Source organism: Olea europaea, chromosome 10 (assembly GCF_002742605.1).
Source record: "Olea europaea var. sylvestris chromosome 10, O_europaea_v1, whole genome shotgun sequence".
In the NCBI taxonomy this organism is placed as follows: domain Eukaryota; kingdom Viridiplantae; phylum Streptophyta; class Magnoliopsida; order Lamiales; family Oleaceae; genus Olea; species Olea europaea.
Window position 1 is genome coordinate 32,254,019 of NC_036246.1, and position 23,899 is coordinate 32,277,917.

A 23,899-nucleotide genomic window follows, 5' to 3' on the forward strand; every position below is an offset into this window, starting at 1 on the left:
ATTAACAAACTTCAAGGTTTGATGATCTGTAAATAGCACAAATTCGTTGAATCAAGTAATGTTTCCAATGCTTAAAGGCTCGAATAATGGCATAAAATTCTAACTCATAAGTAGTCCACTTTTGTTGAGATTCACTAACCCTTTCACTGAAAAATTCGACTGGACGACCTTCTTGAGATAATATGCTCCAATACCCATAACTGAAGCATCACACTCGACTTCAAATACCTTCTCGAAGCTAGGCGGTGCCAACACCAATGTAGTGCATAACTCTTTTTTATTGTCTCAAAACTATTTTCCTGTGTTTTACCCCAATAAAATTGGCCTTTTTTCAGACAATCGGTAATAGATGCCATTATTGTACTGAATCCTCAAATGAAACGCCTGTGAAAAGTTGCTAACCCATGAAAGCTTTGTACTTCTCGCACAGTTTTAAGAGTTGGCCGTTCACTTATTGCTTTCACCTTCGGTTTATCAACTTGAATACCATCTTTTCCCACTATAAAACCAAGAAACAAAAGTTGGTCAATCATAAAGCTGCACTTTTTAATATTGATATACAATTTATTATTTCGTAGAGTTGAGAAAACTTCTGTAAGATGTGATAAATGCTCATCTTCATTCTTGTTGTAGATATGATTATCATCAAAATAGACCACCAAAATTTTTCCTAAAAATGGACGAAGAACTTAGTTCGTTGATCGCATGAATGTGCTTAGTGCGTTTGATAGCCCAAATGACATCACTAACCACTCATAGAGACCATCTTTGGCTTTGAAAGCTGTTTTCCACTCATCACTAGGTTGAATACGGATCTGATGATGGCCACTCCTTAACTCAAGTTTGGTAAATATCGCTACACCTTCTAGCCTGTTGAGCATATCATTAAGACGCATGATGGGAAAACGATACTTGATTGTTATTTTATTAATAGTACGACTATCTATATACATTCGCCAACTGCCATATTTCTTTGGAGTGAGTAAAGAAGAAACTGCACAAGGACTTGTCCTCTCATGAATCAACCCAAGTAACTCATTAACCTTTCGTTGCAACTCTTCATGTTCAACTAGGCTCATGTGATAATGTGGCAAGTTAGGCAAACTAGTTCCAGGTGCCAAATCAATATACTGTTAAATGTTTTGCATAGGGGGCAAACTCATTTGATAACTCATTATGTGCTATCTCAACAAAATCAACGAGTACCTTCTGAACTTTGGCGGGGATTTGCATAGTTGCTTCTGATTAGCCTTTAACTACTAATGCTAACATAATGCAAGGCTCTTTTACTTGTTAAAAGAATTCAGGGCCCAATATGTTGGTAAAAAGTGATTTCTCTTCCTTGATAGCAAAGTCGTTTTCCATAGGTTGAGATTGTGGTACCAAAATGATCTTCTTATCAAACCACCAAAATGGGAAAGTATTATCCCGCCCTTTATAAGTGGCATTGACATCATAGTACCATGGACGCCCCAATAAGTTATGACAAGCATTCATATCTACCATGTCACATATGATCTCATCTTTGTAATATTTTCCAATCGACAAAGCAATCTTACAAATCTCTAGAACTTGAATTTCTGGGCCTTTTTTAATCCATGTAATCATGTGTGGAGAAGGGTATCCCTCGGTCTTCAGATTTAATGCTTTTACCACTGCTTTGGAAACAACGTTCTCATTACCGTCGCTATCAATGATCACATTACATACCTTACTACGAACAGTGTATTGAGTCCCAAAGATTTTGTGCCGTTGAGAGCTATCAAGATATTTCGGGGCAAGCAAAAGGCATTGGACAATGCACGCCAATTCTTCTCCTGTATTTGCATCTACATCCATAACATCACCACCCTCATAATCATTGTTTTCAAGATTTTGTTCATCACTTTCGCCTTCTACTACAAGGTTAATGGATTACCTGTTTCAGCAGCTATTTGAAAAATGAACGGGTTGATTGCACCGAAAGCACTTCTCAAGATTAGGATATGCATAGGGGTCATTATTGGCTCATTCTTGGATCTGGTTTCTACCTTAGGTGTTGACTGAATAGGAACTGAACTTCTACTTTGATTCTGCGCTGAATTTTGAATTGGAGTGGTATCCTTACTGTTATTGTTGTAGCCCGAGGTCGTTGCATCTTTGGAGTAGAATAAGTTTCTTGAGTTGGTCGTTGAAAATTACCTTTGAGCACGGGCTGTGGTTCTATTCATTTGATTTTCCACTTTCATTGCTTGACTATCATGGTCAAAATCTCTTGAAGAGCTAGTTGATCTTAAATGACTAACTTTAAACCTCCTATATGTCGAGTAATTAATTGAGCTTCTGTTTCAAACAAATTAACTCGGGCATTTAATCGAATAGAATTCCTCCATGTACTAGTTTACTGTCCGGTTGTTTTGTTGACAATTCTGATATTGCTGGTACAAAAATTGCACATAATCCGGAGGGAGAAATTGCCTTTGCAGTAACTGTTTTATATTGGGCCAGGTTTTTACACGTTGCTTTCCTTGTCTTTGACAATTTAATTGAAGTTGTTCCCACTGTGCAAAAACTCCACCCTTTAATTTGTATCCCCAAGTTAACTCGGTTTTGTTCCGAGATATTCAAATAGTCGAAGAAATTTTCGACAGTATGGATCCAATCCAAAAAAACTTCAATATTTAATCGGCTATTAAAACTTGGTAAGTCCATCTTCATCTTAAACTCTTGAAAATTTGGTTCCCGATTTTAGCCCTTGGTCAAAAACTTTCTTTAGATGAATAATTGGACTCATGCTGCTATCTTTGTTGAAAGCCTCTAGCCCTCAATTTCGTTCCCGATTTTAGCCCTTGGTCGAAAACTGTCTTCTTCGGATGAATAATTGGACTCATGCTGCTATCTCTATTGAAAGCCTCTAGCCCTCAATTGAAAATTAGGGCCTCGATCAAGGTTAATTCTTTGATCAAAATTACCTATCTAGTCAAAATTAAATTGTTGGTCAAAATCGAAGCCTTGGTCAAAATTAAAACACCCTCGTTCATTCCACAGGTCACAATTCTCTTCCAATTCTTCCAACTTGACAGCCTCCTATTTGTCGTTCCAGATTTCTCACTGCCGCTCGCGACCAAACATCCCTACCAATAAGTTTAACGTCGCTGTCGCTCGAAGCACCTTGTTGAATGTCACCTGCGTTACGCCATCCACCATGACCCCCATCTCGTCGCTCATAGAACCGCAAAGAAGCGACATCACAAGGGTCACGATTCCCAACTGGGTTCTCGCGTAAGGCAGATTCAACATGGTCCACCATAACCCCCATTTCGTCGCTCGTAGAACCGCAAAGAAGCGGCATCACGAAGGTCACGATTCCCAACTGGGTTCTCGCGTAAGGCAGATTCAACATGGGTCCTAGGTTTTGTTGCTGGAGTCGATCATCTGCAAGGGGTCGATGTCTTTTCCCCATATAGGGGATAGTCCCCTCGCTCCAACCCTAGGATTTTTTGCGTCTAAGTTAGTACCTCCTTTGTCAAAATCTGTGTTGTTAACTCTTTGTCCACTTTCCTGCTTGGTTGTTCTGCCATGTATTCGCGATTTTCTCAACAATCTACACAGTCAACATCTACGTGATGTTGCAAAGAGCTTCATCCATCCCTTCTAGGCGTTCAATTTTTTTCAAACCTCCATTCGTTTTCGGACAGATTGAGGTGAATTCCTTGCTCTGATACCAATTTTGGTACAGAAGCAATAATAAAATTCTTGTAATAAGAATTGTATAAGAAACCAAGAGAATACTGGAATAACTTCCTTGGGTATTGATTGAATAATGATTGATGATACGAAAATTGTACAATACCCTAGGCAAGATTATTCCCTATTTCTAATAGTATTAGGAAATTGAAACAAACTGAAACTATAATCCTAGTCAAATAAAAGATAAAAAGTTTTATTACAATTATACAAGAAAACTAAATAGATAAACATAATAGAAAAAATAAAACATAATTGTAGTATGAAACTATTAATTGTAGTTGTGATGTACCACATCAAATAACATATATGGATATGTCAAACCTTAAAATTAACGCGACAGGCAGGCTTTTTTGAATAACTATAAATTGTGTCAATAAAATTATTTATTTATTGTTTAAAAGAAAAGAGTAACCAAATAAATTCAATTAATAATAATTAGCAGCGAGAAACTGAAAAAATTATCAATTTGTGCATGATCTCCACTTGTTCCCATTGACAAAATTATTGTTCAGATTTCAGATATAACAGAATGCAATTTAGCAGTTCTTTGAACTACTATTAACCTTCCCTGCACTACAAGTGAAAGAGCAACTATGGTCAGTTACACTTGAGCTTTAGAGAAGGCAATCACAATAAGATCAATCTGACTGTGACTGGCGAGAAAGCTCCTAATATTGCTTTTCAACATAGGAGAGTTGAACTTATTCATTTATGTACCACTTAACTTAAATTTCAATATCTAGTATTAGTAATGGATGTTCAAAACTGGGTGCATGACACATCAGTTTTAGGACATGGAGGAAAACAATTACAGTATTTATGTTCAGAGATATCACTAAGAAAAATGAAGCTATGAAGTGAAAAAACAAAATTAGGGGCATAAGAAGTACAAAAATACCTAGATTATCTGGTTTCATATTGTGCTTCAAAAATGTATTTTAAGATATTTTTCTGACGAGTGCCAATACTTATAAGAAGAATGTAGCTCTTCCCAAGACAGCAGCTAAATACTATATTGAAATACTTTGCACGAATCTAACAAGTGATTCTGTAACACTAATCGTGGAAAAGAGAAATTACGTACATATGAAGAATGAAGTCACCAACAGTCATTATCTTCTCTCTGAAAGCATCCATCATTTGATCTGCAAGTAAATATCTAAGAACCAGCACTAAATGTGCCCCAAAACGCATCATCTGTGAATCACCATGAGGCCTGACAACAGGATACATTTCAAACAAAACTGAGACAGGGATCAACATAGAAATTATTGATTAAAATTGGCTGGTGCATAATTCTTGTATCATCAACTTGGAATAGAATGGCTATTCATGAACAATGAGGACATCAAACTGCTAAATTAGTATCACCAAACAAAGTGTAAAAAGACAACTTTTTTAAAGGTGCAATTTTAACTCATAAGTAACAACAAACAGCATCAATTACCTGAAAATGTTCTGATCATCTTCGGAAGGTGATATCCATGACCATATTAGGTCAAGCAAATGTGGTATGTCTCCTAACATAAGATTCATCTGTATGAAGGTTTTAGTCAATGTAATTTGAACACTTATTTGAAATCGCATCTTTTTCTGTATTGAAATTTATGCACTCCTAAGTGGTCTAAGTGGAGAAACAAATAATACACCAAGCTTTCAAAAAGAGAAAAAATAACGAACTCAAACATTATATGCTTGCATTTTCAACAGCACCAAAGCAAAATATCACTTTCATAACATGTCATTAACAATGCTAAATCAGATGACCATGTATAATAGAGAGAAATGGAAGAGACTGTGTGTGTGTCAACAGAAGTCTTTATTTGATAACTCAGCAAGTTAGTGCATTAGTCCAACAAAGAGCAAGGTCACAACATCTTGTATTTCAGTATTTGTAACTAAAAGACTGTGTGTGTCATCAGAAGTCTTTATTTGATAACTCAGCAACATAGTGCCTTAGTCCAACAAAAAGCAACGTCACAACATCTCATATTTCAGTATTTGTAACTAATCCTCGTTAAGAGAAAGGGGGGGGGGGGGGGGNGGGAGGGGGGGGGGGGGGGGGGGGGGGGGCATCTTGATCATAAGAGAAAGAAGCCACTTTAGAAGGTGGTATATGTCTCTAAGGTAATACTAAGGAAAAAAACATTGAAGAATTATAACCTAAATTTTAAAAGAAAAGGCATAAAGCTTCAGTTTAAATAAGTAATTCTACTTAAGAAAAACTAAGTAGATGATTAATTCATGAGTTCATAATTATTTTTATCTGCCTTGATGCAGATGACATTATTTTCTTGTTTAAACAATATACTGTTTCATTGGCAATAAAAGCATGATTTTGGATCACAGATAAGTGTGAAAACAAAACAAGAATAGCATGTTTTTGAATCTAAATAAAAATCCCCACATCATAAAGATTATTACCTCAATTTGCCTATGCTGTTCCCTGCATGCTCGAGCAACAACTTCATGCACCGTGTCACTAAATTAAGCAGAGGATTTGAAAGACCAATTCATAAGATAATGAGACTAAAAATGAAAATAACTGGAAGAATATGATATTTACCTTGAATGGAGCTTCTGAAGAAGGGAAGAAAGGTGTCTAGGTTGATGATTCAGAATTTGAAGTGGCCAACTATCTGGTCTAAGAATTGGCTGAGAGGCAGCGTCTCCTTGATCAGCACTTCTCTCAATTGCTTCTTCAAAACTGTTGAACTGATCTGTTCTGCCAGGTTGTAGGCGGGCAATTACAATATCAACTTGGGCATCAAGCCACGATTTGGCCATTGCCCAGCATGCAGACTGAAAACAAAAACAGCATTAGATAATTTTAAGAAACTAAGAAAGGAAAAGTTAATGTGCTAAAGTTTTCAACTGCAAATAAAAACAAAGAGGGACGAGCCCTCAGATATCAATTGATATTGAAGGACGTTTGTTTTAAAATACGTTTTTGTTCAGTAAATAAAATAGCATAACGTAAACACTAAATGGGAGCAATTCTTGTACTGTATGTCACCATTATAAAACATAAAGAAGAGATTCGCCCAAAAAAATCCACCCAACCCTCCCTGAAACAAAGACATAGAATGTAAATGTACGTGGACCTCAGTGAGGTAAAGAAGTTGCAATCAGCTACCGAAACATCCAGACCGTGGAATTAATCTCCTGAAAAATCATTCTCAAGTAACTACTGTGTGATCATGAAGTTCAAAACTAGATTGGGTTTTACTAACTCAACAGACCGGTTCCTTAAGGCTAACAGATTCCACACAGTGGCCACAGTAAATTGTTCCAGCAAAGGCTATTTTCAATGCTGGAATTTCCAGCTGTAAGTTACTTTTGCGAAGCAAACAAGCTCGATTTGGTATTTCCTAGGAGAGAAGAATTCTGCCAGAAAATAGTGAATTTGACTGACATAAGCAGATATCCTCCATTGAGGAAATAACGTCTAACAGAACATTCAACTGTGCAAAGTCAGAATAATGTATCTATGGATGGAGAACCCATCACACAATATAATCCTGCATTTCCCTGCCTAGATATAAGACGTTTGACTCATCAAGAACAAGTTGTAATAAGTATGGAAGAGACTATAGATTAATTTTCTACAAGAAACAAGAACTTCTAGACCAGGAACATTGACCCAGAATATGCTAGGCACTGAAAATGAAACATTAAATGTGGTCCAACAAGTTTGACAAAACCATATACATTTTAGTAACTTCATTACAGTATCAAAGTATTATGACATGCAAATGGAAGTAGCTATTTCCCTGATGACAACTAATCCAAATACATAATATCTGAGAACTTAAATGATGGGAAAAACGAACTGACATACCTCCCAGTCAGTACAAACTGGAAGCATGCGCTTTAAGTTACTGCACTGAGCTGCATATACTGCTGCTTCATATTTCCCACTGTCTTGCTCAGCAATTTTCTTCAATGAAATGAGAAACAAATAGAACGCCATAGTTCACAGAAACTTAAAAAATATATTAGCGTATGTCAGTGCGTGCGTGTGATTTTGATGGCCCATTAATAAGAGTATTTCACACATGGCGTAATAAAGATAAGATTCCCGGAATACACTCATAAAAACTCAGCAAGATTACAATTTCTAAAGCAAAGTGCATGATATTTAAAGCTTGAAAAAAGGAAAAAATAGCAGGTTTTCTAGAGAAAAGCAAACATGCAAGTATCGATATTTACAAAAATACAAAAATAATAAAAAAGAGCTCATTCATTGTTTTCTTTTTCCCTAATTCTGATGCACAAGCGATAAGTACAAGAAACTTATTGGACTAACTTCAGTTTCTCCGTACTTACTTCTGATGCACAATAGGAAGCCCATTTCCAAAGATGCCACTGGTGACCAATTCCACTTTCCAGTTCAATCGCCTGCAGCATTCGGTTCTTGCCATTTTTCTCAAGGGCTTCAATAGATGGGAACATATTGGATCCCCCAAAGGGGCATAGAGTTGCAGCCCTCCATGGCTGCCCAGGCAAAAGCTAATATCAGAAAACAAGGAAATCCCTTTTCCTGCAGTATTCCCTGAAGCATGAAAGAATGAAAACTAAACAGTCTTACACATCTCGACTGATTCCCTTACCTGTCCAGCAGACCGGCAAAGACTGCATGCCTCTTCCAGTCTTCCAGCCCTCAACAGAATCCAGACATCTTCTAGAAGAGATTCATCTTGTTTCTGTCACACATAAAGATAGTTCTGATATATAATTAAATATGAATATTAATATGTACAAGTAACAAATGTTATACAAGTATATCTGAATTTGCAAAGCAACATCATACACCATAATTAACATCAGCATTCATTTCTTTATATTTGGAAATAATAAATGACGGCCACAGGTTATGTCGGAAAGTTAAATGAAAGCAAAGTGAGGAAAGATGTCCAACCACAAGCAAGGAAAGAGAAGGAAGAGAGAAAAATGCAGAATCGTGCTTCAAAGAAAAAAGGCAACCCAACCCGAAGAATTGAGTTGAGACGAATCATAATCCACAAATGGACTGGGTTACCTATCAGCAAAATCCTGTGTGATGTATCTGTACAGATATGCAAGAGGTGAATAAATAAAATTGTATCCCAGATGACCCATCCCAACTAGGCTGAAACGGCTGATAGATGCTGAGCACCACATGTGAACTCACGCCTATCCACCCCGGCAAACACAACGATAACAGACAAAGGAATATTGTCTTCTTTAACCATTCCCAGATGTGTTCGTCTCTTTATGAAAAAAATAATAATAATAATAATAAAATAAAAAAATAATAATCCCACTCCCTCTCCAGAAATAAGGTTCAATGCTACCTCCAGATAAGAAATCCGATTAAGACTGAGCAATCAGCAACCATGGAACTCTAATTGAGTGACATCTCCTCACACAACCAGTTCACAGCATGCCAAATTTAGATCCTAGGAAAAACTAATATCTGCGCCCTTAATCTATGGAAAATACTTATTTTACATTCAGTTAATGAAGAAAACCCAAGGCCATGGAGCAGACACTCTCAAAAGGAGGGTACTATGCTCATTGAATCATACAATTTAGTAATGTACCATCTTATTTCTTGTAATACTCTAAAGAAGCTAGTCTGTGCTTTAGTAAAAGTGCATGCATGTAATTGAAAATTGAATGGTGTTAAGATTAAGCCCCTGTTTGATTTATATAAAAATCAGATTTTTAGTAGATTTTGATAAAATTTGATGAAATGTATGGTTAAAAATTTTTGAGTGTAGTATCAAAATTAAGTGTTGACTTTGAATTGGATTTTAATCCAATTTTTTGGTGGAACCAAACAGGGGCTAAACAAGTAAAGGGAGGCAGAAGTCTAAAAGTGATGGTGTTACACTGTATTTTAAGATATATGTCATGGCAATCAGCTAGGCAATCATGCACGTGCAAATAAAGTTCAGAGTACTTTGTCGTCAGGTAGTTGCTGAGCATTTTCACGCGTTGGGGCATCAAAATCCAAGTGATGAACTGTCCTTGGAATGGAGGCACCCTGTCTAAGGTATCGTTGAGTATGACGCCAAACTCCAGAGCTAGGGAGATAAGTGCCCACGTGAGAGCCACGGACCTGAAAAAAAATGCACAGAAAAAATTCAGACCGACTTAGCAAAAGATTTTGTGAAGCCTCAAACAAGGCTCACTCATGAAAAATGGAGTCAATATACACCACTGTTATGAGTTACAACTTCAGGGATGACCCAGAAAACAAATAAAATCAAATATTCCATAGTAACTAGCTCACATACTAAAAGCAAAGCAGGATTCTTCCTTTCGACAAAAACTAGTCTGGTGATAAATATAAAGGCCCTGTTTGATGCCATTAATTGGCAAAAACAAAGTTTTGGAGAATGTATGGTTAAAAAGTAGGGAAAAGTTTAGGGTTTATGTGTAGAATATTTTATTGTGTGAATGTGTAATTAAAAATGAGTACGTAGAAAAAAGTTTTGAAATAAAAGGTGTCAAACAGGGGCAAATTTTGAAGAAGAAAAAAATAAGCTAACTAGAGCACTAGATGCAATTCCATCCACTTGGAGCAACAAAACTACAAGCTGAAATATACAAAAATAGGGAAATCCATAATACAACATGCAGAATAAGTAAACAAGAGATACCATCAAACATTAAATACAGTATTCCCAAACATCTGTATTATAATAATCACTATATGGTGCCTCATTAAGGATAAATGAGATTCCTTTAACCATTATAGCCCTATCAAGACCTTCTCGTCAACTCACTTTCGAGTTTTCACGAATCTCGCCAGTCAGCAATATTGTTTTAGCATTTCTATAAGGTTCTTAGTTACTATTTCATACCAGAAGAGCCATTTCCTTGTTCTGAACACCAGAATGCTCCTTCCATCCTACTTGGTGATTTATAAAACCCAAAAAATTAGCACCTAATTACTCCTTTGTTTAGTATATATTTATTCAAACAGTTTTCCAATCCTTCCCCCCATAAGTAGCCATTATCTCACTTCCTTTCCAGTCTATGAGTGACTAGTGAACACTAAACGTTTTTGTGTAAACCAAGTCCAATCAAAGCTTCTTGACATGATCAACAAGCCTATTACCTTATTATCCAAGTCAAGGGATTTGGAGGCTAATGCTTCAAGCCATTGAACAATCCGGAGGCACAATTGTGCTGTATGATTTGAAGAAACAAATTGACAGGCTTCCAAATGTGAAGTTGTAGGAAACTGTCATCAAGCATCAGATGCAACTCAAAATTTGAATAACGCAAAGAACAAAGGAGAAAAGGTGACAAGTGTGACACACGATGGGCAGCGGGGTTTTGGGGGGGGGGGGCACAATTTTTTGAATAATCCATATTGAACACAGATTTTTAACAGCAATATATTTGGCATGGATAAATATTAATGGGTGATTTAATCAATGGACGATATATCACCAGGAGTAAACCGTCCTGAAGTTCTTCGTTTCCTGCAAGAAAAGAAGAAAACACTTTAGCGTTGAACAATAAATTCGAAGCAATATGAAACACGGACACTTAAGAAACTCCCAAGGCATAACATCAAGCAGAACTCCTCTCAAGTTTACACTACCGTTATTGATGGAGATATAACTCCAGCACTAGAAGTAGAATATATATAGAACTCAAATCTCAAGGATAAAGAACTTTTTGAAATATATAATATTTTTCTAATATGTCTAAACTTTAATATTAACATTCGAGAGAACACAATAGATCACAGCAAACTACAAGAACTGAAATTAGTTAAGAAGCTTAAAAGATGGTCAACAAAATCTGATAGAATCCCTGTAGCAGGGACACTTTAACTAGAGTGACGTGTCCATATCCAACACTTCTCGAACACTTTGCCATGATCAATTTTTTATTAGAAATATTATATATTTTTAACGCAAAATTATTTATAAATAACAATAGGTACTCATATTTAAAATATTTCAACAAGAAAAATTAATAACAAGTATAAAACTAAAATTATATTATGCCGCTGTTTGGGCTCCATTATTTTAACTTATAGTGAAAGGAATAGTAATTTTTTGAAGAATATGTGGTTAAAAAGATAAAAAAGTTCTTAGGTTTAAAAAGAAATAAAAAGTTTTTACGTTTACGTGTAATATTATTTTACTGAAAAATGTGTTATTGATAAACAAGGGCCATATAAGTGAAGAATTTAATTAACATGTCGGTGAATTGTCGTATCAATACCTTTTTGAAATATCATGTTTCAGCGTATTTGACATGTGTCGTGTTGGACACTTGTACGTGTCGGAATGAAATTAGCCATTGAATGCTAATTTAGTGCATAAAGGAATGACACTGCTAAAGAAACTTATTGGTGAATTCTTTCATGTTGGTTATATTTGCAATTCAATTCCAAATCATCTTAAAATCATCTTGATGTAAAAATATCAATTTTCAGTTAGGACTTCCATGTTTAATCAGAGAGCAAAAAGCTTAAGAAATAAATTCTCAAAAAAGTAATTACGAAAGTTACATGCAATATTAACAGTGTATTACAAAATAGATAACATCCTCAAGGTTAGATATATTTCCTTTCCCATATAGGTACCACAGAAGAGACCACGAAGCAGCTTCATCAAGCAAGAGCCGAGCTTTTTGTCTCATCAGTTTATTCTCAACAGTTCTGTACCTTTCAGTGGAGCCATATCTACAGCAAAAACAGTGGATCAGTATAACATTAGTCAGGATATCATTACTAATTTGTCTGTCCTGTGATTCAGGAAAAGGATGCCTTACAAGTGTTTCTCCATTTACTAAACGCAGTAAATTAATGGCAAAAGGACAACGCGAACAAACATTTCAGTGAACACACAGGCACTAATTACAAAAAATACCTGAAGTGCAGAAAGTCTTCTGGCAAGACAAAAATTAAACAAATAAATAAAATAAAAATAAAAAACAAGAAAAAAGAAAGGAATTCCCACTTTCAACATTGTAAGGTGGCTCATGAATGTTCTGATGTTTTAATTTCACACCAAAATCGTGCCTCCAACCATCAAATATCTGCTAAAAGAGCTCAGAAGTGACACGCATACAAGGAATAAGGCACAGAAATTCATCCAGTAATATGCATGGAAAATGCAAGAAAACTAGGATACAATAGAAGCCATTATTAGACGAGACATGGGCTAGTAAATCTTGGGGCTCTCAACCCCATCCCTTCCTCCATAGGTTTCTTATAACGATTGTCAAGGACGTGTTCACAAAGGCACTAATAAAGCATGATGCATTTATCTAGAATTCGGAACAAATGGAATTGGAAATGATGAAACTGTCAAAGTAAGGAATAATATTCAAAAGGACGACTATCATTACTTGAAGCCAAAACCCTCTCTTAAAGCACCACTCTAACCTTGTAGCTGATGAATTTCTCTTCACGTTCACAAAGCACATGCTTGACTGGTTTCTTTAAGGCCCAGTGACATTCACATTATTCAAGATGCTATCTAACATTACTTGGCTAAGCACTCAACATAAAATGCTAAAAACATACATCCCAGCAGCCAAGTGTATTCAACTCACTCCCCTATCAACAGTAACAATGCACACAAAAACAAACAACCTCCTGCTCTAAAAGCATACAAATACCCACACTTGCATAAGTTTTTACAAATTTATGCACGTGACATACCTAATTGTTTCTGAAGCATCACGGCAAGTACGCTCAAGTCGTAATATCAGATCAGGGATAGACATCAACCCTAAAAAACACAAACAGACAAAATAAGGAAAATGCAAGGATTAAGTTATCTCTGCTTCTTGCACAATAGATAGAGAACATCCCATCAAATGTCTTAAAACAATTATACGCCTCTCCGTCCCAGCTTCTTTCAGAAAAGAAAGAGAACATCCAAGAAAAAGATTGTGGCAGAAAATGAGTAAACTATGCATTCACATTCTAAGAGATGGTTACATGATTAGTTTATTTGGGGTAGACTCGAGAAATTGATATTATACTGAGCTTTAAAATCCTGATGATCCTAAAGACACCAGAATCAAGCATGAACATGTTTGTTAAATGTCTACAGTAGCTTCCTTGGACCTCTTGAAATATTCAGGAGGGAATCTGTTGCAGATTTCATGAGCTTCAAAAAAAATTTCCAGATATATGACACGCAGTATATGTGATGCAGTATCATTGAAAGAGTGAAAATTTTCAAATTCAAAAACATATACATTCCAAGTACCTTGAAGGGCAGAATCCAGTAGAGAAGCAAATAAATGGAAAGTTGTGTCCCCACTCTCAGTTCCAGCACCATCTTCCTGTTTGCCGACCTTTAGAGACTCACTTCCCCGTCTTAGCATTGTATCAACACCAATATCTGCCTCTGATACAGCATGGTTGTCAAGGGACGCTCTCCTCTTTGAAGCAGATTCAAAAGGTGTTCCTCCAAGATCTGTGCTGAGGCTCTCGACCTCATGTTTGATATTTTCGAGTAGAAGCACTGCATTACTAAATCTCGAGACTGAATTATCTTGGTATGGTGATTGGCCTGAACTAGATTGCCTTTTCCTGCACTTGTTAGATTTGCTTTAATCCTCGTATTTAAAAAAAAAATCCAATCAAACTTGCTTAAAATTAATGTTTCATGAATGAATTGCATTATCATATAAATGGATGAAAGCCTCCCCATGTATATTCCAATATGAAATGGTACTCATTTGCTTGGTACTTCATCGAATTAAAATCATGTATTACTATTACATTCTGAATCCAAATATTGCAGGAAAACAAGTACAGCAAAACTTCCAGCAATGGTGAACGAGAATGTAATTCCGTATATAGAATATTAGCATCTAATTAAATGACATATCTAACAAATTTCCAAATATTGGTCCTAAAAGAAAAAATAAATAAATAAAATTCTTTTAACTGGAATTAAAACAGGAGGCACTGCTTAAAAATTAAAAACTATTCATAAATTTTAGGGCTTGACTTTCGGGACAGCAAAATTTGAAATTTTCTCATGGGTACTAAAATCCATCAGGTACAATCTTGATAGTTCAAGTTCAAAATGAAAACGTGAAAATTATTCGCATAATCGACGAATTTTTTCTTTTTTTCTTTCTTTTTATTTTTTATTTTTTGCGATACAGTAATAGAACGCAGGGTGCAATGACATTAAGTACCCGTATCGACGAAAGCGCTCTCTACTACTCAGATCTTCTGGGTCTAAATAGCTGGGAGAAGCATCCATATCCACTTCCATAATGAATTGAAAATAGAAAAAAAATTAATATGATCTGTGAAAGAATGGTAGACTTTAAACCCTAGGGTTTTAAGCGCGGGAATTGTTGCTGTTCTTGCTTGGTCTGAGATGTGCAGTGGCTGGGGGATGAGATGACAAAATGTTTAGGGTGAAAAAATAATGGAAATAAGTTTTTATTTGCGAAAATCGGAGCTTAGGTCACTGAGCTTTAAAATTATGTAGCCGAAGGAGCTTTGAAATGTAACCGTTCATCGGTTGGTTCAGAGTGTGAATTTGTCCATCCACCAATTCCCAATTGGTATATTTATATTATATCCATAATATTTCATTGTTATACTTGCGTCTCTATTTTTCTGTCACATTTTTATGCACAATTTTTCATTAATGAGCACATTTAGTTGCTAATGACAATTTTTCTCCAAAAATTCTGTTACACCTTGCCACCGAGGTTTCACATGAAACCTACGTGGCATCCCACGTGGAGTAGCATCCCACACAAGGCTGGTCGAAGCTCCTCTTCGAAGTGGCAAAGCTCAAATACCGAAGCCCGCTACCTAAAGCGATTGTGGTTCGAAAGCTCAATCTGATACTTGTTCATGACCCACCTCCTTCGAAGATTTCCTATTGATAAATTTTTATTCAACTAATTGATTTGACCCTTGTCATAAGTCACATGTCAAAATCTTGTCAGCATTAGTTGTAGGGTGCGTGCCCCCTTTTAAGAGCATTAAAAGCGCTACAAGCTAACGAGGTCAAATTAATGCCAAAGATATGATGCTTCGGTTAAAGAGACAAAGCCACGTGCCTCATCATCCAATGGATACTATGTCATATGTAACATTATAAATACTCCCTCGTTGTATCATTTGAAGGGTAATACAACAATATACATTTGAACTAGACTTCATCGTGGAGTAGCATCCCACACAAGGTTGGCCAACGCTCTTCTTCGAAGTGGCAAAGCTCAAATACTGAATCCCACTCCCTAAAGCGATTGTGGTTCGAAAGCTCAATCCGAGGCATGTTCATGATCCACTTTCTTCGAAGATCTCCTATTAATAAAATCTTATTCAAATGATTGACGTGACCCTTGTAATAAGTTATATGTCAAAATCTTGTTAGCATTGGTTGTAGGGTGCTTGCTCCCTTTTAAGAGCATTAAATGCGTCACAAGCTAATGAGATCAAATTAATGCCTAAGTTATGATGCTTCGATTAAGAAGATAAAGCCACGTACCTTATCATCCAATGGATACCATTTCATATGTAATACTATAAATATCCCCTCCTTATATCATTTGAAGGGTAATGCAACAATATACATTTGAACTAGACTTCATCCTTTCTCCAACTTTACGATATTTGAGCTAGATATTTAATGTTGGATGTACGTGTTCTCGATTGTATAATAATATAATTAATGAGTATTGATGCTCATCTTATACTAAGTATCAATGATGTGTCATATTAATTTATTGGTGAATAACAAATTTAAATCAAATATTAGAACTTACAAAATCTTTATCCACCAATAAATCAATATAACACATCAGCGATGCTCAACGCCCAAATATTTTGTCTTGCATTATAAAGCTTCTCCCTCACCCAAACTCATAAAATTTGTTAATTAGTAATATCTCCAAGCGTGCTGGAATTAGCTTGAGTGGACATGAGTGGGCCCCAATATCTGTTGTATACATGTGCATCCAAAAATCAAGGTCAACAGAATTTCACCTGTCAAGAACACCACTATAAACACGAACATCCTTGTGAAAAAAGCTCGTTGGAAAGTTGTTGGGCATTTTCCTCAAAATTGATTTTTTATTGAAAAGGAACAAGTGAAAGCCCCTAGATCAAGGAGTTTTTATATTTAGTAATTGAGAAAAAAGAGTTCAGACCATGATGTTCTACCTAGAAGAGTGAGAGAAAACCTTAAAGAAGGGATTTCTAAGGAATAGTCTTAGCAGGTCAGCGTCGACTCCACCACCATCATAGGCGAGGTGGGATGAGAGTGGTTACCCTATTCACCCGAAAAATAGCAACAATGGCTGCTAACATGAGAAATATCACCCACCAAAATATGGCCATACAAGAAACTTCTAACGCATATGCAAGGCTGAGGAGGTCAACTAATTCCTCCTTATGGACTATAAGGGTATTATTCCTAGAAAGACAAAGTCCGAAGCTAAAGAACTCCATCCCACCAACATACAAGAAAGAATAGTCCCCTTGAAAAAAAAGTGGGAGTGGACATTTCCTTAAACTATGCTTCTAGGGAACCCACCAAGGCCCCAGTAGACATAGTGGATAACTTCCCTAGAATAAAGCTAGAGCATATGGCCCAAAGGTCGGTTAGTGTTTTAACCAACTCAGTCTAACATGACCTAGGCACATGCTATTGCATCCACCTCCAATGCCTAGAAACGGGCCTCAACTACCACCTCCCTTAGTAAGACAACATGAAGAGAGGTAACATCATGCTTCATGAAATGTCCCGTCTAGAAGCAGGAGCTAAAGTAGGGAGGAGATGGCAATGGATCAAGCAGGCCCATCTTATCCGTCCCCAAGTACCAGGCCAATAAGGACAAGTATTTAGATGAACCACAAAGGTCTTACGACCTTGATGACATTGATGATAATCTATCTTTTTCGCAATGACCGAGAAATGCTTCTATTCCAAACGACTATGTGCCACCAAAAATATCTAAGTATGATGAAAAAGGTGATTCGGCTCAGCACTTAAATAGCTACAAAACACATATGAGCTTGAGGGGTGCCTCCTCCACAGTCAAATGTAGAGCCTTCCATTTGACTTTAAGCGGAGCAACAGAGTATTAGAAGTTGGTCAGAATTCAAAAGCACATTTTTGAAATGATTCGCAACAAGTAAAGAAGGAGAAGTTCATATTCAGCATTTCTAGGACATAAGACAATAGCCTGGAGAGATGTTGAAAAGTTTTTTAGCCCGGGTTTTACCGAAGAGATAACATACCATATGCAAGTCACTGACAAGAAGGCATTATCGGGCTTAAGGAGAGGACTTAACATGAATACTATCTTTTGGAGGGATGTATAGAATCAAGATCCCTTCATCTATAATACTATGCTAGAGATAATGAGACAAAAAATCATCAACAAAGAGTTGATTGATCATCGTAACAGGCTAGTAGGAGTTTTCCACCTCTTCAGAGGCAACAAAAAAAGACCCAACTCCCATTTAATGGACCACCAATGGAACCAGGCTAGCCATGCAATCATCTCTAATTCGGGCTAAGCACTAGCCACATCTATATTAAATGCACCACATTGGGCAACGAGGATGTAGACCCTAGTACTTACGTGCGACAAGGTGGGTCTAGGTAGCCCCCAGAGGAGAAAAGGTTGAGGGCAAAGTTTCAGACTTAGGAATAGGTTAGATGCAACCCAATACTGCACTTACCATCACTCTTATAGTCATGACAAGGCAAACTATAGAGATATTGCCCAACATCTTGAACAATTCAACCCTCGGAATGACTAAAGAAACAATCACTCTCCTTATAGAGATCCGTCTCTACCTAGGTGAGTTTAATAGCCTAGACATGAAGAGGTAAGACAACCCCGTTGAGAAATATCCCTACGATGCATGAGAGAGCGCGATAGAGAGAGGCCTAGGGAAGGACAAAGACAGCGTAGGGACCACCTCACCAATGTAAATGACGTGTCTATTTGAAAGATGGACATGATTTTTGGAGACCCTTATGTTGGTGACGAGACAAAGAATTCCCAAAGAAGCTAAGTGAGGGAGGCAAAAGACCCCAATGGCTAGTTAGATAATTGATAATAATTCACGTGGAAGGCAACTACTGCTAGTTACCTTCATTCAGAGAATGCTGTGGGTGTGCAATACTCCCATTGTAATGCCCTTACAGTAAAGGCAGCGGTAACTTGCAATGGGTTAAAGCATATGCTAGTAAACAACTGTACTCCGTCAACATCTTCTTTAGTTCCACCTTTGATAAAATGATTGTAGATCATAAATTTACTCCCATAAATACTTCCTTGTACGGCTTCTTCGGTAACAACATCATCCCAAGAGGGAAAATCACTCTTGCTATGGAAATGGGTGAACCATCTGAAATGCCTCTTAACTTTAAATTTTTGGTAGTAGATAACCGATCCACCTACTACAGGGTGCTAAAAAGACCCACCCTAAATAATTTATGGGTCGCCACGTCCATTTACCACATTTGTATGAAATTCTTAACCGAGCACGAGATAAACCACGATTAAAAGTGATTAAATAAGAGCACAAGGAGTGTTACCTAAACTCCATAAGAAAAGTCAAACCTATGGATGTCAACATGGTGTTAATAGATGCTGACATGGTCAATGCTCCTGAAGGACAAACCTCAGGACAAAAAGACATCGAAATGATGGATGCGCCCTAAAATAAGTGGTCATATTTGATGAGGTGGACCCCTACATTATTGAGTCTAAATCCCAAAATACCTTCATAGAAGAGCTAGAGAGCTTCTTGGTGGACCCTCAAGACCCACCAAAACATTCCGTATGGGAAAGGACCTGCCACCAGAGGTTGAAAAAGCTCAAGAGCTACTTGTGAAAAAATCTTAATATCTTTGCCTGAAAGCACGAAGATATGATTAGCATTGGCCCAAAAGTCAATTGTCACCACCTAAAAACTAATCCTAAGATTTCCCTCCATAGACAAAAGAGAATGGCCCTCAACCTGAAAAAGGTACGAGGCCTTAAAGAAAGAAGTATAGAAATTGATAAGCAACGACTTTATCGGGAAGGCCACTTATCTGAAGTGGATTTCAAATCCAACCTTGTGAAGAAGTACAATGATAAATGGAAGGTATGCATTGACTTCTCCAACGTCAACTTAGCTTGTCCTAAGGATGATTTTTCTCTTCCAAAGATAGAACAACTTGTGGACTCCACCACAGGGCATGAATTATTGAGTTTCATGGATGCTTACTCAGGCTATGACCAAAGTTCTATACACCTAGCGAATGAAGAGAATACATCCTTCGTCACTAGTGTACCTTTTCATCACCCTCTCAACATGCTCCTTAAATAAGTGCTCCAATTTCTCTTTGACATGCTTGACAGACCGAATGAGGGCTTCAGAGCACTAGAATTGAAAGTAGATGTAACCCTCAAAATAGAAGCCATGTCAGGGTTGAGTACTACTTCTTATCAAATGTTTCTGCAAAGATAATAGAACTATGTTAGTTGGATTGATAAAAGATAAGGCATAAGTTAAGAAGTTTGACATTTACCATTGGAACCCATCAACCGGAAGTCCAAGAAGAAGTTGATACGTTCGATGACGTGGTCGAAGTGGCGTGATCTCTGAGGATGGCTATATATGTCCTCAATGTTGTCCCACTCAACCTGGGACAACTCAAACCAATATCTCGAAACTGTAAGACAAAACAGCATCAGTCACATTATGATAGTAAAAGAATAAGTTTGGAAAAGCAACTTACAAGCTTCTAAATACTGGGTTAGCATAGTAGTAATTGGGATTTTATCTTCCTAAATAATTTGTCATCTATCCTTCACCCAAAACTAGGATTTCTTCCACCCCTTGATGGAGGAAGGTAAACCTACTACAAAAGGGGCATGGGCTCTCTAGGGAGTCATGTAATACCACCTATTCGACTCTCCCTTACCAAGTATACAGGGTTGAAAAATTGTTTAGAAGATGTACTGATACATGTTCTCATCAAGCGAGTCTCATTCCAAAGAAAGTAAGTCCCTACTAATTAGCTCCACTCATTTAGCGAAAGTTGATTCGAGCCAATAGATAACAGGCACATTCGTGGACCTCGAGCACTAGGAGTTCCAACTATGATATCATTATCTATACTTGAATTTGTGGGACTATTGTGTTATGTCAACAACCTAACTATGGTAGGAAATCATTCGTCCCAACAAAGAAACATTGAACAAGAAAGAAGTCCACGAATAACATAAATAATCATACATGGACTTGAGGGACTATTGTTACGCTTCACCATCATGGCTCTAATGAAGCCTACGTTGCATTCCATTTAGAGTGGCATCTTACACAAGGCTGGTCGAGGTTTATCTCAAATATCATAGGCTGCTCACTGTAACAGTTGTGGTTCGGAGGTTCAATTTGAGGCTTGTTCATGACCCTCCTCCTACAAAGATCTTCTATTGACAAACACTTATTTAAATGATTAATATAACCCTTGTAATGAGTAAAATGTCAAAATCTTGTTAACATAAGTTGTAGGGTGGCTATCTCCTTTTAAGAGCATTAAATGCGTCACATGTTAGTAAATTCAAATTGATGCCTAAGATAGGATATTTTAGTTAAGGAGATGAAGCCCTGTACCTCCTAATCCAATGGATACCATTTTATATATAACATTATAAAGACTACATTGTATGTTTTGAAGGGTAATGCAATAATATATATTTGAACTAGACTTCATCCTTCTCCAACTTTACGATATTTGAGCAAGATACTTAACCTTGGATGTCTGTGTTCTCGATTGTTCTTTATTATACAATCCTATTTATATACGTCGCCGACGTCCGATCATTTTGTCTCACATTATAAAGCTTCTTCCCTACCCAAACTTGAAATATTTTGTTGACTAGAAATCTATCCAAGCTTGCCTAAATTAATTTGTGTGGACACGAGTGTGCCTCGTATCTATTGTCTACATGTGCATACAAAAATTGAGATCAACAAATTCCATTAAAGGTGTATAAGAAGACTTATTTATCTCTTACATTTTTAAATAATAACAATAAATAAATACAAAATTAAGATGTATTTGTCCCAAATTTTAAAGCACACTAACAAAATTCTTGTACAAAAGCCATTATTAAAGAAAAATGTGCTAATAAATAGCAAATTAAGGATAAATACTTGCAGATAAAGGTTAGGTCCATTGAATACCTCGTGGCTATGTCATAATAGATCCAAACACTTGCCCTGGATCAACTTCCAGATACTCATTATTCTAGTGAATAATTAAAGAGAATAGATAAATGGGAAAAAGTCACGATGAATAAAGGTTAGGTTAGTTGAATGCCTAGTGGCTATATCATAATAGATCCAAACACGTGCTCTGGATCAACTTCCAAATACTAATTATTCAAGTAAATAACTAAATAAAATAGATAAATGGGAAATAAAGGAGAAACCAACTAATTATAGAAACATCTATACTATCAGCTGCATTTTGCTTTGATTTTCTTAAATAGAACTCTTCTATCTCTACTCTAAATGGGATTACGCATTTTGATTCATTGTTGAGATAGAAGTTTTCTTCCATTTCTCCATGTTGAAATGAAACCAAGCTCCACCATTTTATGACTCTCTTCTTTTTTGCGTATGGAATTGTCACTCCCTTTAGCAACATTTACTAATTCGGAACTTAATTTGAAAGCCATATTTCGACCCTAAATCCTAGGTGAGAGTAAGAGAATTTTTATAAAAGTAATAATTAGAGCTATACTAACTCAATAAAATTGAAACAAGAAGAAATAAAAATAAATAGACCGAAAATAGGGAAACTCATAATACAACATAAAATGTGGAACATTTATAAGAAAATATGTCATTCACCATTATTGCAAAAAGGGGTGATGATGAGATGGCGGGGTCACAGGTTCTTTCCCAAATTTTGCAACCCCAAAAATCACGAAATTTCTCCATTTTGAAAATAACTAGAGGCAGAAATACCGCTAATATTACCATGAAGTTGGAGGGCACATAGAGTTTTTGTTGAAATTGCCAACTATTGTTTTTATAGGTAAAGATAGTAGCGGTGATAATAAGATATGTTTAGACGGTAGTGTTGAAGAATAATTTTTCATTTCTATTTAATTATTGTTGATCTTTAATGTGTAAGAGCATCTTCAAGAGACTTTAAAAGAGCCTATTTTATCACGTGAAGAGTATCTATAAATTTAGAGAGTTAAACTTTTGAAGTACTCCAATAAACTCTTTACATTTAACACTTAATTTTACTCCTTTCAAAAAATATTTATTATTTTTCTCTATCTTTTATTTTAAATTGCTTTTCGTTAGATTATTTTATTATTTTCCTACATTAAAAATTGAAGCACTTTGAATACATTTAATTATAGAGTGTGAGTTTGGCTTTTCAAATTTGAAGAGCCAAACTCACTGTCTGAATTAAAAAGATTAATTTAAAAAGTATTCTAGAACATGATTTTAAATATTGTCTCTTTAAAAGAGTATATCATATTTAAAGAGTGTTTTGGAGATGCTCTAAGAATATATTTAAGAAACTCTATAAACACAAAATAATATCTATTATAGAAAGTCAATGTTTGAAAATAAGTTTTAAAAACTCTATATTTTAACTTTTTAAAATAAAGAGTTGGTTTGAATTTGAAGAGCTAAACTTACTTTCTATTCTTTATTAACAATGATTACATTTTAAAATTTATAAGTTATAAATTTCAATATTCTACAATTAAAAATATTCAAAAAAACACGTTTGAATTGATTGGCCATTAGTGTATAAAAAAAATCATATTAAGTAAGAGAGGTGGAGAAAATAAATATTCATTGAAAAAATAAAATAAAGAGTCAAAATAGAGAGTATTAGTGGAGTGTATAAAAAATTTAGTCTCTAAATTTACAGATGATTTCTATCGTACATAAGATACTGTTGGAGATGCTCAAGTATTCTTTTGTCTCCGTGATATTACATCATTGCGTGTTTAGACATTTCCATCCAAAGATCCTACGCTTGCATATTTCCTAAATGGTTGGGAGTGGCACTACCAAATTTAGATATTGGATAATCGACGAACCGCTGCACTTTTCGATAATGTTAGGAACATTAGCTTCAATTTTCCCTTTTGATTTTCCTTCACCCAACTTAGG

General features: G+C 36.1%; 1 protein-coding gene across 1 annotated transcript in view; it reads right to left on the bottom strand.

Annotated features, from left to right (window-relative positions):
- LOC111400553 (nuclear pore complex protein NUP107) overlaps window positions 1-15,265 on the bottom strand; it is a 23,293-nt gene extending 8,028 nt beyond the window's left edge. The window contains exons 1-24 of the mRNA XM_023027959.1: window positions 14,911-15,265; window positions 13,968-14,293; window positions 13,412-13,481; window positions 12,312-12,427; window positions 11,179-11,210; window positions 10,841-10,966; window positions 9,677-9,835; window positions 8,343-8,435; window positions 8,059-8,226; window positions 7,571-7,669; window positions 6,296-6,531; window positions 6,154-6,211; window positions 5,177-5,265; window positions 4,810-4,945; window positions 4,686-4,764; window positions 4,542-4,579; window positions 4,335-4,429; window positions 3,498-3,583; window positions 3,118-3,414; window positions 1,919-2,137; window positions 1,384-1,829; window positions 764-1,130; window positions 403-670; window positions 140-238 (exon numbers count right to left, since the gene is read on the bottom strand). Coding sequence (XP_022883727.1) covers window positions 140-238; window positions 403-670; window positions 764-1,130; window positions 1,384-1,829; window positions 1,919-2,137; window positions 3,118-3,414; window positions 3,498-3,583; window positions 4,335-4,429; window positions 4,542-4,579; window positions 4,686-4,764; window positions 4,810-4,945; window positions 5,177-5,265; window positions 6,154-6,211; window positions 6,296-6,531; window positions 7,571-7,669; window positions 8,059-8,226; window positions 8,343-8,435; window positions 9,677-9,835; window positions 10,841-10,966; window positions 11,179-11,210; window positions 12,312-12,427; window positions 13,412-13,481; window positions 13,968-14,293; window positions 14,911-14,990 — 3,782 coding nt within the window. The 5' untranslated portion in view covers window positions 14,991-15,265. The remainder of the gene's footprint in view (window positions 1-139; window positions 239-402; window positions 671-763; window positions 1,131-1,383; window positions 1,830-1,918; window positions 2,138-3,117; window positions 3,415-3,497; window positions 3,584-4,334; window positions 4,430-4,541; window positions 4,580-4,685; window positions 4,765-4,809; window positions 4,946-5,176; window positions 5,266-6,153; window positions 6,212-6,295; window positions 6,532-7,570; window positions 7,670-8,058; window positions 8,227-8,342; window positions 8,436-9,676; window positions 9,836-10,840; window positions 10,967-11,178; window positions 11,211-12,311; window positions 12,428-13,411; window positions 13,482-13,967; window positions 14,294-14,910) is intronic.
- Window positions 15,266-23,899: the final 8,634 nt, after the last annotated feature.